The sequence below is a fragment of the Mauremys mutica genome, chromosome 13 (assembly GCF_020497125.1).
Source record: "Mauremys mutica isolate MM-2020 ecotype Southern chromosome 13, ASM2049712v1, whole genome shotgun sequence".
Classification (NCBI taxonomy): Eukaryota; Metazoa; Chordata; order Testudines; family Geoemydidae; genus Mauremys; species Mauremys mutica.
Window position 1 is genome coordinate 32,000,360 of NC_059084.1, and position 16,258 is coordinate 32,016,617.

At 47.3% G+C, this 16,258-nt stretch overlaps 1 protein-coding gene across 1 annotated transcript in view; it reads left to right on the forward strand.

Moving 5' to 3' along the window:
- NFS1 (NFS1 cysteine desulfurase) overlaps nt 1–16,258 on the forward strand; it is a 40,077-nt gene that overhangs the window by 12,983 nt on the left and 10,836 nt on the right. Inside the window, exon 8 of the mRNA XM_044985189.1 lies at nt 13,420–13,577. Coding sequence (XP_044841124.1) covers nt 13,420–13,577 — 158 coding nt within the window. The remainder of the gene's footprint in view (nt 1–13,419; nt 13,578–16,258) is intronic.

Sequence of the window (16,258 nt, forward strand, 5' to 3'; positions counted from 1 at the left end):
CTTGAATGAATAGAGTTTTTCAGTAATCATTTAACCAGTCATAGCATACTTGGATTATATAGTCTAGTATTTTTTTTCTCTTTCTCTTTTTTTAATGCAAAAGAGGCAAAATTTTCCAAAGGGCCCTGTGACTAGCATGAAGTCTCTGACAGATCACATGAGTGCTAAGGCCTGTGTGTCTCCTTTCTGCCACAGCCTTAATCCATACTCTCTTTCTGCTGTTGGGAAGCAAACAGGTTCCATCAGTGCACAGCATCGCTTCAGAGTGCTCTCTTAACTGATAGTAGTGACTCACTCAACAGCTAGGCAGAATTAAAAGTCTGGTGCTACACCTTTCCCATAATCACATTGTCAGTTCTTGTGCTCTGACAATCATATTTTCCTATTTATTAAAATGGTTCTCTTCCCTCACACAAATGCGAGGAAATGGGAGGCTGTCTGAGTATACAGGGTAAACAGTGGAACTAACTAAACACAAAGTGCCCAAAGTAAAAACAAAGCAGAAACAGTTTTCTCCAACCCTACTGTTCTAGTGATCTTAGCATTACTTGGGCTGTAGAAAGTGAATTCCTCTGACAGACAGACATGTCATGAAGGGCCCATTCAGGCTTTGCTGCCAAATCTGCAGTGAGCATTTGGTTCGTGCCTGCCCACCATCAAGCATGTGGGCAGGCTGCAAGGCTCCTGTAGTGTTAGCTGCTCACGTTCCACATGGGGTGAAAGTCCAGACAGGGCTGTGTTGTGTTGACTGAGAACTCTAGGGTAACTGGAGCCCCCTGGAGACTCAAAATGCTTTGCTTCATCACTGTTGCCCTGGGAGGGGTCTAGTTCAGGTTCTACCCCTCCACTTGTTTCACAGGACATATTTTGTTGCTATTCCACAGCTTCCTCCACTAATACATGCTCTATTTCTGAACACCTTACTACTTCTCCCCCAGGGGGTGAATGGATTTGGGGAAGAAGGATTTTAGGGGGTGAATGGATTTGCGGGAGAAGGTCAGACACACAAATTTAGGTTTGCAGCCAGTGGCCCCACTTGAGTGGCTTAGAAGGAGACTTCAGATAGGTATGAAGTAGCTCTGATGTTGACAGTGTTGCTGTAAAGTCACAGTGTGATAGGGCCAGTGTCAGCAATCCAAGAGAACACAAGTATGTCATTCCTTCCACTGATTTAGAAATCCTTAACTCAAATCCCTGAGATAGGGAGGGACTGTAGAAGGTGATCATCTCTGAGAACCGTGTCTTAATTTTTCTCCTTTGGCAATTGTCCATATGGATCGCCACTCTTTGGAGTGGAACAAGCTGTATTGACCCTCCAAAAGGTGAAGCTGAGGAGCATTGGTGAAAAGTGATTACAGGATGGAACACCCAATTCAGGAGAGCAATCTAGAAGGCAAATTTAAAGGAGTAAAGCTGTGTGTAAGTGCATGTAGAACTCTAAAATACTGGCCTTGCATAGTCCAGGAATAGAGACCATGCAATTGTAGGATGGGAAGGGACCTCAAGAGGTTACCTAGTCCAGTCCCCTGCAATCATGGCAGGACTAAGTATTATCTAGACCATCCTGGACAGGTGTTCGTCTAACTTGCTCTTCAAAATCCCCAATGATGGAAATTCCACAACTTCCCTAGGCAGTTTATTCCAGTGCTTAACCACCCTGACAGGAAGTTTTTCTTAATGTCCCATCTAAGCTGCTCTTGCTGCAATTTAAGCCTATGGAGGATAGGAAAGAAGCAGAGGTTAAGAAGAACAATTTTTCTCACTCCTCCTTGTAACAATCTTTTATGTACTTGAAGACTATTATCGTGTTCCCCCCAGTCTTCTCTTCTCCAGATTAAACAAACCCAATTTTTTTCAATCTTCCCCCATAGATCATGTTTTCTAGACCTTTAATCATTTTCGTTGCTCTTCTCTGGACTTTCTCCAATTTGTCCACATCTTTCCTGAAATGTGGCACCCAGAACTGACACAATACTCCCATTGAGACCTAATTAACTCAGAGTAGTGCAGAATTCCTTCTTGTGTCTTGCTTACAAGACTCCTGCTAATACATTCCAGAATGTTTGCTTTTTTTGCTACACTGTTGCCTCATATTTAGTTTGTGGTCCACTATGACCCCCAATCTCTTCCTGCAGTACTCCTTTCTAGGCAGTCATTTCCCATTTTGTATGTATTGTGATAAACTCAGGACAGACAGCTGCAAGGGAGGGGTAGGAATCAGTCCCAGAGGGTTAAAAGGCCCTCCTCCTTATCAACTGGGAGGCAACTACAGGTCAATCAGGTTCAGCTGAGAAAGGGTTACCAAGGTAGCAGTTAGAATCAGCTGAGGGGGAGCTACCTGAGGTTAATTAGAATCAGCTGATTCCAACTTAGGGCTGACTGAGACCTTTTTAAACCCTTCCCTGGGAGGAAGGACGGGGGGAGAACAGAGAGAGAAGGAGCCCTGCTGCCAGGAGTGTTGGAGCAGCAAGACAGCAAGCCTCACCGGGAGGAGAGGCAGTACTCTCTCCCACAAGGGAGTAAAAATACTCTAAACAGGACTGGTGGAGATACGGGGAGCAGACTTCCCCTGTGTCCCAAGGGGGGGACCGCATTACCCAAGCCAGTCTCACCAGGGCTAAAAGCAGCAGAGGCTGGGGAGACTGGGAAGGTGCCTTGCCACACATGGTGTTAGGAGTGGGATGCTGAATGAGACTTAATGGAGGATGTAGTGAAGGCATTGGTGCAGGCCACTGCAGCCCAACAAGAAGCTACCAGGGTGCAGATAGCTACCCAGCAGGAGGCAGTGCGAATACAGCAGCCAACAAATCAACTACTGATGAGCCAGGCTGCTCAGGATCAAGCCACCCTGCATGAGGTGGTGAACCAGCTAAAGGCCCTGACCACCCTAACGCACGTCCCCCATGGGACTCGGCCCCTGCGGGCAAGCCACTACTTACAGAAGATGACGATGGATGATGACGTGGAGGCATATCTCCTTGCGTTTGAGAGAACGGCCCGGCGGGAGGCCTGGCCCCAAGACCAGTGGGCCAGTATCCTGGCTCCTTTTCTATGTGGGGAGACACAGAAAGGATATTTTGATATGACAACAGAAGCAGCTTCCGATTACTCCCAGCTAAAGGCGGAGATCCTGGCGAGGTCTGGCGTGACAACAGCTATAAGGGCACAGCGGTTCCATGAGTGGAAATACCGAGTCAACAAAGCCCCGAGGTCCCAGCTGTTTGACCTGATCCATCTAGCCAGGAAGTGGCTGCGCCCCGAGACCCACCGGCCGGAGGAAGTCGTGGAAACCATAGTTGTGGACAGGTACATGAGAGGGCTACCGCCGGACATACGAGGATGGGTCAGTCAAAATGATCCCTCCTCCTATGATGAGCTAGTTTCCCTCATAGGGAGACATCTAGCAGTGCAGGAACTTTCTCATACCACCGGGGAAGGGAGGTGCCAGATTAGGAGGCAAGTCTATGTACCAAGGGTCCGAGTTGCCGTAGCTCCGGGCCGACTATGGAGGGGAGGAAGGAGGCCGAAGAGCGGCCAGAGTACTCGGAGGGACTTGGGGACTGGGAGAGAAAGACTCGGGGGGGTAAGGCCTCACAGCCCGAAAAATAGGAGGCAGCCCTGAGCAGGGTACTGATGTTATTCCTGTGGAGAGATAGGGCATATAGCTGCCCAATGCCAAAACCTAGAGGAGCCCATGCAATGCGACCTGGGAAATCTAGAAGAGCCAAGTGACCTGATAAATCTAGTAGGGGTAGCGATGGTCCCTCATAGATATACTAGGCCAGTTAAAATGAATGGTATAAAGACCACCGTGTTAGTAGACTCAGGAAGTGCAGTCACGTTGGTCTCGGGAAAGTATGATCAACTATCCTGGGCCAAGCGCACAGGAATATCCTATGTCCATGGGGATGTCAATTACTACCCAACCATCCCAGTAAAAATAGAGGTCCTGGGAAACCCCACTAAGGTGACCATGGGGGTGGTCCCGAAACTCCCCTACCCAGTCCTCATAGGACGAGACTTCCCAGGGTTTTGGCAGTCTACTTCCTGGAGGGGAGTCAGAAGAAGATAACAACCCAGAGAGCAATGGGATGGCCTCGATAGTTAGCAACCTCCCGACCTTCCATGAATTTGCCCAGGATTTATTCTTGCCCCTGGGAAGACCAGGAAGACTCATCGAGAAAGGAGGGCAGATAAGAGGAGGGGAATGAGAATCTTGACCCAGAACCAGAAGCCTATACTCGTAGGGGAAAGAGTTGGCCCGACTGACAAGGGGACTAGGCAGGAGGTCGGTGAGCCAGCAGCCGGGCCCAGTTCCCCAGGGACCTCCCTTGAGGGGGAGGGGGAAATAGAACCCCCTGAGTTTGGGCAAATTGGACCTTCACTAGAGAATTTTGGACAGGATCAGGCCAATGATCCAGTGTATAATAATATTCGCAAAGTAGTACTTGAGGTGAATGGGGTCCCTGTGGAAGGAAGAGCCAAGGGCCCAGGGCCATATTATATGATCAAGAAGGATCTATACAGAGTAGTCCGTATTCAAGAGCAAGTCGTGGAACAGCTCCTAGTACCACAGAAACATCAGAGGGGTGTGATGGAGCTAGCCCACAGCCATCTGTTCGGGGGACATCTAGGGGTAGATAAAACTCTGGATCGAATTCTGCAGAGGTTTTTTTGGCCTGGAATATCATAGAATCATAGAACTTCAGATCAGAAGGGACCATTATGATCATCTAGTCTGACCTCCCGCAAGATGCAGGCCACAAAAGCTGACCCACCCACTCCTGAAATAATTCTCTCCCTTGACTCAGCTGTTGAAGTCCCCAAATCCTGATTTAAAGACTTCAAGTAGCAGATAATCCTCCAGCAAGCGACCCCTGCCCCATGCTGCGGAGGAAGGCGAAAAACCTCCAGGGCCACCGCCAATCTACCCTGGAGGAAAATTCCTTCCCGACCCCAAATATGGCGATCAGCTGAACCCCGAGCATGCGGGCAAGACTCTCCAGCCAGACACTCAGGAAAAAGACTTTCAATATCCCAACATTGACCCTCAGTACTAATTACCAGTGGTCGCACATTATTGACCTATTGACTAAATCACGTTCTCCTGTCAAACCATTCCCTCCATAAACTTATCAAGCTTAATCTTAAAGCCAGAGAGGTCCTTCGCCCCCACTGTTTCCCTCGGTAGGCTGTTCCAGAATTTCACTCCCCTGATGGTTAGAAACCTACGTCTAATTTCAAGCCTAAACTTCCTGACTGCCAATTTATATCCATTTGTTCTCGTGTCCACATTAGTACTGAGCTGAAATAATTCCTCTCCCTCCCTGGTATTTATCCCTCTGATATATTTAAAGAGAGCGATCATATCTCCTCTCAACCTTCTTTTGGTTAAGGAAAACAAACCGAGCTCCTCAAGTCTCCTTTCATACGACAGGCATAGAATGATTCCTCGGATCATTCTAGTGGCCCTTCTTTGTACCCATTCCAGTTTGAATTCATCCTTCTTAAACATGGGAGACCAAAACTGCACACAGTACTCCAAATGAGGTCTCACCAACGCCTTGTATAACGGGACTAGCACCTCCTTATCTCTACTAGAAATACCTCGCCTAATGCATCCCAAAACCGCATTAGCTTTTTTAACGGCCACATCACATTGCCGATTCATAGTCATCCTGCGATCAACCAGGACTCCGAGGTCCTTCTCCTCTTCCGTTACTTCCAACTGGTGCGTCCCCAGCTTATAACTAAAATTCCTGTTAGTCATCCCTAAATGCATAACCTTACACTTCTCACTATTGAATTTCATCCTATTACTAATACTCCAGTTTACAAGGTCATCCAAATCTCCCTGGAGGATATCCCGATCCTTCTCCGAATTGGCAATACCTCCCAACTTCGTGTCATCCGCAAACTTTATCAGCCCACTCCTACTTTTGGTTCCAAGATCAGTGATAAATAGATTGAATAAGATTGGACCCAAAACCGAACCTTGAGGAACTCCACTGGTAACCTCCCTCCAACCCGACAGATCACCTTTCAATACGACCCGCTGCAGTCTCCCCTTTAACCAGTTCCTTATCCACCTCTGGATTTTCATTTCGATCCCCATCTTTTCCAATTTAACCAGTAATTCTTCATGTGGTACCGTATCAAACGCCTTACTGAAATCAAGATATATTAGATCCACCGCATTTCCCTTGTCTAAAAAATCTGTTACTTTCTCAAAGAAGGAGATCAGGTTGGTTTGGCACGATCTACCTTTCGTAAAACCATGTTGTAATTTGTCCCAATTGCCATTGACCTCAAGGTCCGTAACTACTCTCTCCTTTAATATTTTTTCCATGACTTTACATACTACAGATGTTAAACTAACAGGCCTGTAGTTACCCGGGTCACTTTTTTTCCCCTTCTTGAAAATAGGAACTATATTAGCTAATCTCCAGTCAAACGGTACAACCCCCGAGTTTAGAGATTCGTTAAAAATTATCGCTGACGGGCTTGCAATTTCACTCGCCAATTCCTTTAATATTCTAGGATGAAGATTATCCGGGCCGCCTGATTTACTACCGTTAAGCTGTTCAAGTTTGGCTTCTACCTCGGATACTGTAATTTCCAACCCCGCACCTTCATTCCCATCAGTCACTCTGCCACTATTCCTAAGCCCTTCATTAGCCTCATTAAAGACCGAGGCAAAATATTCGTTTAGATATTGTGCCATGCCTAGCTTATCCTTGATCTCCACTCCATTTACAGTTTTAAGCGGTCCCACTTCTTCTTTCTTGGTTTTCTTCCTGTTTATATGGCTAAAAAACCTTTTACTATTAATTTTAATTCCCTTCGCAAGGTCCATCTCTACCCGGCTTTTGGCCTTTCTCACTGCATCCCTACACCCTCTGACCTCAATAAGGTAGGTTTCCCATCTTCCACTCCTTGTACGCTTTCTGTTTTTTCTTAATCACCCCTCTGAGACGCTTGCTCATCCAGCTCGGTCTAAAACTACTACCTAAGGACCGTTTTCCCTTTCTCGGGATACAGGCCTCTGACAGCTCCTGCAACTTCAACCTGAAATAATCCCAGGCGTCTTCCGCCTTTAGATCCCTAAATATGTTAGTCCAATCCACTTCCCTAACTAGTCGCCTTAATTTAGTAAAGTTAGCCCTTTTGAAATCGTAAACCTTAGTCTCAGATGCAATTGTGTTTATCCTTCCATTTATATATATATGCGGCGGTCTGACGATATTGTGCCTCCTGTCCGGAATGCCAATTACATGGGCCCCGACCACGCTTAAGGGCACCTTTGGTACCTCTGCCGATTATTGAAGTCCCTTTTGAGCGAATAGCTATGGACCTAGTAGGGTCGCTAGAAAAATCAGCCCGAGGCCATCAGCACATACTGGTGGTGCTAGATTATGCCACCCGATACCCTGAGGCCATTCCCCTACGTCCAAGACCATAGCTAAAGAATTAATCCAAATTTTTGCTAGAGTGGGAATACCCAAAGAGATCCTGACAGATCAAGGAACCCCTTTTGTGCCTAAATTAATGAAGGATCTATGTGCCATGCTCCACATACGGACCCTAAGGACATCAGTCTATCATCCGCAGACCGATGGCCTCGTCGAGTGTTTTAATAGAACATGATACGAAAGGTGGTGAGCCGGGATGGGAAGAACTGGGACACCCTGCTACCGTACCTAAAGTTTGCGATAAGGGAGGTGCCTCAGACTTCAACTGGGTTTTCCTCATTCGAACTGTTATATGGTCGCCACCCCCGCGGCATACTGGACATTGCCAAAGAAAGTTGGGAAGAACAGCTGAACCCAGGGAGAAACCTCATTGAGCATGTGTAGCAGATGAAAGACAGGATAGCCCAAGTCACCCCCATAGTGCGGGAACACATGGAGAGGGCACAAGGGGCCCAAACAACATACTACAATCGCCAAGCGACGATCCGAAAATTCCAGGTGGGAGATCGGGTAATGGTGCTGGTGCCCACAGCAGAGAGCAAGCTCCTGGCCAGATGGCAGGGGCCATACGAGATAATAGAAGCCATTGGAGAGGTCGATTACAAGGTCCGACAGCCTGGATGCCGGAAGCTGGAACAAATCTATCATATAAACCTGTTGTAACCTTGGCAAGACAGAGAAGCTCATGTGGTCACTCTAGGGTCACCTCCTCCCGAGAGCAACCCGCCTGGCCAAGTGGGAATATCCCCAGAATTGACCCCTGACCAACGAACTGAGGTGATCAACATGATCAAACGCAACCAGGACGTGTTCTCAGAAAAGCCAGGCAGGACTACTGAGGTTCACCATCACATCCTCACAGAGCCTGGAGTGAAGGTGAATGTCAAGCCATACTGGATCCCGGAGGCGAAAAAAGAAGAGATCAAGACAGAAGTCAGGAAAATGTTGAAGTCAGGGGTCATTGAAGAGTCTCATAGCCAATGGTCAAGCCCCGTGGTCCTAGTACCTAAACCGGATGGCAGTATGAGGTTTTGCAATGACTTCCGGAAACTGAACGAGGTGTCCCAATTTGATGCGTACCCTATACCCCGGATAGATGAGTTAATTGACCGACTGGGGAAAGCACGATTTTTGTCCACCCTTGACCTGACTAAGGGTTATTGGCAAATTCCCTTGGCCAAGGCCGACAAAGAGAAGATGGCCTTTTCAACACCAGAGGGACTGTATCAATACACTGTCCTCCCTTTTGGTTTACATGGGGCTCCTGCAACTTTCCAACGGCTCATGGACAAACTGTTGCGTCCACATGGCAAGTATGCAGCCACCTATCTTGATGACGTCATTATACGTAGTCCAGATTGGGAGACGCACTTGGGGAAGGTGGAAGCAGTCCTGGACACCTTGAGGAAGGCGGGGCTGACTGCAAATCCCTCCAAATGCGCAATTGGGCTAGCAGAAGCCAAATATCTTGGGTATATAGTGGGGAGAGGCGTGGTGAAGCCCCAACTCAACAAGTTAGAGTCAATACAGAATTGGCCCCGACCAGTCTGGAAGAAACAGGTCAGAGCATTCCTGGGCATGGTGGGGTACTACAGGCGATTCATCCCCCACTTCGCCACCAGGGCATGCCCGCTAACAGACCTAACGAAAGCCCGTGTAAGATGTGAAAGACCATAGTAAGATGGTCTAGCATGGCTGAGGAGGCTTTTGCAGATCTGCAGACCGCCCTCTGCACCGACCCAGTGCTGGTAGCTCCAGACTGGGAGGAAGAGTTTATCTTGCAAACGGATGCCTCTGAGGTTGGGTTGGGAGCGGTTCTTTCACAAATGGTTGGAGCGGAAGAACACCCAGTCCTGTTCCTCAGTAGGAAACTCCTGCCCAGGGAACGTAAATATGCCGTAATAGAGAAGGAATGCCTGGCCGTAAAGTGGGCCGTAGAAAGCCTTCGCTACTACCTACTCGGACGGAGGTTTACCCTTGTCACGGACCATGCCCCTCTGAAGTGGATGCACCAAAACAAAGAGAGAAATGCGAGAGTGACAAGGTGGTTCCTGTCACTACAACCCTTCCACTTCAGAGTACAACATAGGTCCGGAATCAAGCATGGCAACGCGGATGGCCTTTTGCCGACCCAAGTAGCCCAACTCTGTAGTGTTGAGCGGGGGTGGGTGGGATATGTGATAAACTCAGGACAGACAGCTGCAAGGGAGGGGTAGGAATCAGTCCCAGAGGGTTAAAAGGTCCTCCTCCTTATCAACTGGGAGGCAACTACAGGTCAATCAGGTTCAGCTGAGAAAGGGTTACCAAGGTAGCAGTTAGAATCAGCTGAGGTTAATTAGAATCAGCTGATTCCAACTTAGGGCTGACTGAGACCTTTTTAAACCCTTCCCTGGGAGGAAGGACGGGGGGAGAACAGAGAGAGAAGGAGCCCTGCTGCCAGGAGTGTTGGAGCAGCAAGACAGCGAGCCTCACCGGGAGGAGAGGCAGTACTCTCTCCCACAAGGGAGTAAAAATACTCTAAACAGGACTGGTGGAGATACGGGGAGCAGACTTCCCCTGTGTCCCAAGGGGGGGACCGCATTACCCAAGCCAGTCTCACCAGGGCTAAAAGCAGCAGAGGCTGGGGAGACTGGGAAGGTGCATTGCGACAGTATGCAACTGACTGTTCCTTCCTACATGGAGTATTTTGCATTTGTCCTTATTGAACTTGATCCTATTTACTTCAGACCATTTCTCCAGATCATTTTGAATATTAATCGTATCCTCCAAAGCACTTGCAACCCTTCCCAGCTTGGTGGTATCCACCAACTTTATAGGTATACTCTCTATGCCATTATCTAAATCATTGATTGAGATATTGAACAGAATCAGACCCAGAACTGAGCCCTGCAGGACCCCATTTGATATGCCCTTCCAGCTAGACTGTGAACAGTTTTTCAACCAGTTATGCACCCACCTTAGAGTAGCTCCATCTATGTTGTATTTCCCTAGTTTGTTTATGAGAAGGTCATGTGAGACTGTATCAAAAGCCTTAAAGTCAAAATATACCACATCTACTGCTCCACCCTCCCCGTCCCCCATCCACAAAGCTTGTTAACACATCAAAGAAAGCTGTTAGGTTGCTTTAACACAGTTTGTTCTTGACAAATCCATGCTCACTGTTACTTATCACCTTATTATCTTCTAGGTGTTTGCAAATTGATTGCTTAATTATTTGCTCCATAATCTTGCCAGATACAGAAGTTAAGCTGACTGGTCTGTAGTTCCCTGGGTTGTCCTTGTTCTCCTTTTTAGAGATGGGCACTTTATTTGGCCTTTTCTAGTCCTCTGAAATCTCTTCCATCTCTCGTGACTTTTTTAATAGAATGTCCAATGGCTCCGGTATCTCCTCAGTCAGCTCCTTGAGTATTCTAGGATGGATTTCATCTGGTCCTAGTGACTTGAAGACATCTAACTTGTCAATAATTTTTAACTTGTCCTTTCCCTATTTAGCCTCTGATCCTGCCTCTCTTTCACAGGCATTCACTAGGTTAGATGTCCAATTGCTACTAACCTTTTTAGGGAAAACTGAAACCAAAAAGGCATTTAGCACATCTGCCATTTTCACCCCTCATTGAGCAATGGACCTACCTTGTCCTTAGTCTTCCTCTTGCTTCTAATGTATAATTTGAGCCTCTGGATGGCTACAGGGTGGAGCCTGACCTCCCTGGGTATGAATGAAAAGCTTGAGGAAAAATTCAGATGGGCTAATAGCCTGTTTGAACAGAAACCAGAGACCATTTTAGATGGGAATTTGGGGTTAGAGTGCAGGACTATTTTATCCTTATGGAACGTGGTGTAGGGAGGATCTGCTATCAAATCTGTATCTTGCTAGCTCTGGCTGGTGTTATGAGGAATGCTGTCTTCAGAGAGATAGTACAGACAACAGTTTTGAAAATATTTGTACAATGGTCCCACAAACTTTATGAGAACAAGATGCTGATCCCATAGCAGAGGTTGTGTGTGTGCTGGAGGAAATATATGGGGGAAGTCTTTCAGAAATTTGGGTATTGTAAGGGGAATGAAGACTGTGTCAATTTGTGCATGTAGGGGTGGGAAGAGAGATGAGATGTAGCCACATACACTTCAAATAGTCTGAATTTTCTTCAGGTACGCTCCAAAACAAAAGCGATGGAGGACCATATCAGATCTACTCCCTCATGAGTTGCCCACGTAGAGAATGTCTTCCTTTTTATTAGTGAGTAGGTCTGTCTGATCTAAAGGCTTCCTGCTTTCCAGTAGCATCTTTTAAACATTAGCAGATTGTTATAGTGATCCCAGAAGTCCAGAAGCCAAGCTGTTAGCCAGAGAACATTTAGATTTGGGTGGAGAATATCACCAATCCTGAAAGAAGAGACCTGATTGATTGGGGTCCAGGACTTGTGATTCTGACCGCAGTCCCAGGAGGGTCAGAAAACGAAAACTACCCAGGCTACCAGCAGCATCCTGGACCCATCCCATCCTGCCTAACTCTGTAAATGTACATAGGACTCCTGACCCCAGTCCAGAAGAAAAAGTGACTGCTGATACTGGGCCCCTCAAAGTTGAATCTTTGAGTGGCCACTCATTCTGTTGATTGTAAACTCTGCTCAAGAAGTCTGCCAAGACATTGCCTTTTGATGAACATGATTTCCTGAGGACTGAAGAAACATTGTGGGGCAAATGTGGTCTGTTCAGAAAAAGATTGGGCCAGGGCTTAGATTCTGTTCCTTGCTCAGCAATGGCCTTCCTGTGTAACTTCAAGCAACACAGAGTTGTTGTAGCTGTGTTGGTCCCAGGATATTAGCGAGACAAAGGGGATGAGGTAATATCTTTTATTGGACCAAGGTCTTCAGCTCTGTGTAGCTTGAAGTTGGTGCAATAAAAGATAGAAACACAAGGTAGGAGAGGTAATAGTTGACCTTGGGCAGGGCATTTAACCTTTCTGTGCGTAGCTCCTCATCTGTAAAATGCAGATAACACTGCCCCACCTCTCAGGGTGTTTGAAGGATAAATATGTTAAAGATTGTAAGGTGTTCAGACACTACAGCATTGGAGGCTGGACAAGTACTTTCAATAAACAGATAGAACCAATCAGATGGCAGATGTGTATGCCGCTGAGTCTGAGGAAAAATTGTTACTACCGCCATGCTTTTGGTGGCAATGTTTGGTGCCATGGAAACACAATGGTGGGAAATGCACCAGTCTCCCCTGTGTGAGGCTAGAAGTTTATTCAATGAGGGAAGGATGGTTCGAGGTGCAAAAGTGTCTTTCAAAACTGTCAAATTAGTTCCTTGCAGTGCAGTTCATCTGATGAGCTGCCCCCAAAACCAGAAAGTGAGAGACTCTCTGGAAGGAGTCCTGGCCTGCAGAATCAAGGAGAGTTCTGCCTCTGGGGACGGAAAGGATTGGATGATGGAGCTAAGGAAGTAAGAAAACCTACACACACAAATCAGTCTAGCAAGACCACTTTTGGGGAAGCAGCCCAAGCAGACTGTACCCACAACAGCATTGGCAACAAAATACTTCTGGTTAACTATATACAGGCAGTAACATCCAAAAGTAGGGAAATGATTAGGGTAGCACTGAGGACGTTGTGCTCTGAGCACACTGAACCTTTTGTTGCCAAAGCAAACTGGGGAGAGGTTGAGACCTCTCCCTCTCAGACACTCAGAAACATGTAGGAGGGGACAGTTGTCCGGGGGAGGAATAGCTTCAGTGCACACTGGTTTCTGGAAGATTCTGAGTTCATACACCTGTGGGTGCTTCTTTCTCTCTCTCTCTCCCCTCCCCCCCATCCCCGACAGGGATCCAGATGAGCAGTTCTTGAAGGAGAAGGAGGTGGTCTCTTTCAGTGCTGGTATCCTTTGTGGTAATTTCAAAAGTATATATGTCCTGAACATGCCCAGCTTCTTTGTTTGTTTTCAAGGGGTTGGTGCCATCTATATTCGCCGTCGGCCCCGGGTGAGGTTGGAACCCTTACAGAGTGGGGGAGGCCAGGAGAGAGGAATGCGATCTGGGACTGTGCCTACACCTTTAGCAGTTGGCCTTGGGGCAGCGTGTGAAGTGTCTCAACAAGAGATGGAGGTATATGGAGATCAATTCTGTCTCATGTTCCTATATAATAGTACATGACGTGTTCTTAGATTCTTTCCTGCCCATCATGCATGGGCTGCAATTAATCTTTCCATTGGCCCCTTTAATGGGACCACATTTCACTCCAAAGAAGTCCTTTTCCAGCATATACACCTGCAAGATTGGCAGGCTGGATTCCGATTCTCACTGTTGAGACTGAAGATTAAAGTGATTCTCCTGATGTAGATTTGAGTGAGCCCCTTGAAGTCTTCCCTGCAGACATTTCTGGGGGATTGGAAGGTGATCTTGAAACCACTTCTGCTTTAGACTAGTTTCAATCTATTGTCTGCAGTGTTGCAGACAAAATAACCCAGAGGTTTTTTTTTTAATATAGGCCAAGTGGATTTATATGAACATATAACATAGTCGCAGGAAATCTGTCCATGGAGCCCAAGCCCATTCCAGCCAGGCAACGATTAGTCATCTGAGCTGTATAGTCTATGGAAGCTCTGTTGGAGGCCACACTCCTGCAGAATTGTATGTTCTGCAGTCTCAGCTCTGATTGCTCTTCCTAGTTCTGCAGAATGTATAATCACTACACGCCCAGGGCGTGCCTACCAGAACTTGCAGTCAAACCTCTCAATAGTCAAGCCTGCCAATGTACAGTACATGCCACTCAAGTGTGGGGCAAATGACTGAAATGTGGAATTACTCCCTGCTCTGGCCCCTCGGGGGAACGCTTGCCCTTCTCCCTGGAGGGGGTTTTCCCCAGTAAGCTAAGACTGCCCCCCGGCACAAAGTAATGCTGTCCTCCACTAAATGAAATGAAATGTATCTTGGGCTCTACCTTTGCTGGCTCCTTTGCTGCTGGTGGTGCCCTTCTGGTATCCAGAACACTCCTAGCTGCTGCTGCTTTGGTTCACCCCATTTCAAGGAGCAGAGAGGGGCCTCTGAGGGAGAGACCCAAGAGCAGCTTGAACTGATATTTTTGCAAGAGGGGAGGTGGGCATGGAGTAGCCCCCAATCCTTTGTTCTGCCTGTGAAGAGCATGGCAGCTCAGGCCCTGCTTCATTCCTTCCTCTTCCTGGGGGACACGTATAGACTCCACTCTGCTCCATCAAAAACAGTTAGCTTCTGCACCACCTGGTCCCTCCCTCCAAGGTCCCTCTGCTCCTTTACGGGAGGGATTGGCGAGTGGTAGGGGAAGAGGGGCCCAAAAAGTGCAAAGTTTGTGATTGAAGTAGAACAGCAGAAGCTATCTGCCCTGAATGCAGAGGGATCCACCTAATGCGGAGTGCTTGAGAGGTCTGCCTGTGGTGCAGATAGGCTTTGCCAGAACCAGAGTTCTCCGCCCTCCTCCCAGTGTACATCTCTGGTTCAAAATAACCAATAGGCGGCTCATGCTATCCACATCTGGTGGAAGGATCTGCTTCTTCAAAGCTTATAAACCCTGTGTGAGTCATTGCCAGAGAACTTGAGAGAGTCAGTAAAATTCTCCAAGGTCTGGAAGGAAAATCCATAGTATACAACTGTCTATAATAGGGTTGTCTGTCACTGCAATCTAAATTCTCTAACTCTGTAATCAATCAGTCACATTTTCCAGAAATAATCAAAAGGCCCAGTCCTCAGTGAGGACAACAAGGTAGACTAATTTTGGAGTTTCTGTGCCAAGCCATTTTTGTGGTAGACATTCTAAAAAAAACCTAGGAATACTTTTCAAAAATTAAACACTTAATAGTTTTCAGATTGTTTTACCTGACCAACAGCTTGTTAGATTACCCACATGCTTGTCAGAGGAACACATGTAAGAAATTTTGGGTGGGTTGATATCATAACAAAGCCCTGCCTAGAGCGCCGTCCTGCAGCGCGGCATGATAGATGTGCCTGTTTCCCTTCTTCAGAGTCCCCAGAACTCCACAGGACATTTTCTTGACTCACTAATACCCTGCTTGGGGTGAGTTTATTATAAGCATAGTACAAAATAGCCCTTGAAAAAAAGTCCCCAAACGTAGTCCATTTATCACCTCCATGCATGTAGTCCTAAGTATCTCATATCCTCTAATCCATCAACATAGCACATACCATTCTCCAGCATCTTCTACCACACCCAGGCTCTTCTCTGGGCCTCTCCTGCCCTTTAACCAGGACAGCCACCCCAGCCCTTCCAGATGGACTGCAGCCCTGATTTTCCCAGGGGGATCCCCAAGAGCCTGTCTGTTGGGAGGTCATCCCTCACTCCTGCTGGCCCTCAGCTATCGTTCTCTCCAGTATGGAGACTTCACAAGTAAAGCCCCACTGCTCCCCTGCCTTCTGCCCTCTCTGGCCTTCAGCTTCAGCTTTCTGACTTGGGGAAGATCAGCAGGCAAACCCCACTGCTGCTCTTCAGCCTTCTCCCAGGAGCCACCTACAGCCTCGTAGCTATGTCAGCTCTCACCTGCTTGAACTGAATCTTGGTGTGCCCCAGGTGCCAGTGCATAAACCCAATTAGGAGGCAGCTGATGAGTCAAGTGCACTGATCTCTTTTCTATTAAAGGGCCATTGCCATCCTATCACAGTTAATTATGGTGAAGTTGAAGGGCAGAGGAAATCATCTTTGCATATATCCCACATGGTCAGTTTTCTGAAATTGCAAGGGATATGCCTTGGGGGGCCATGGTCCTTCCAGTCATACTGTAGTTTCTAGACAATCAGCA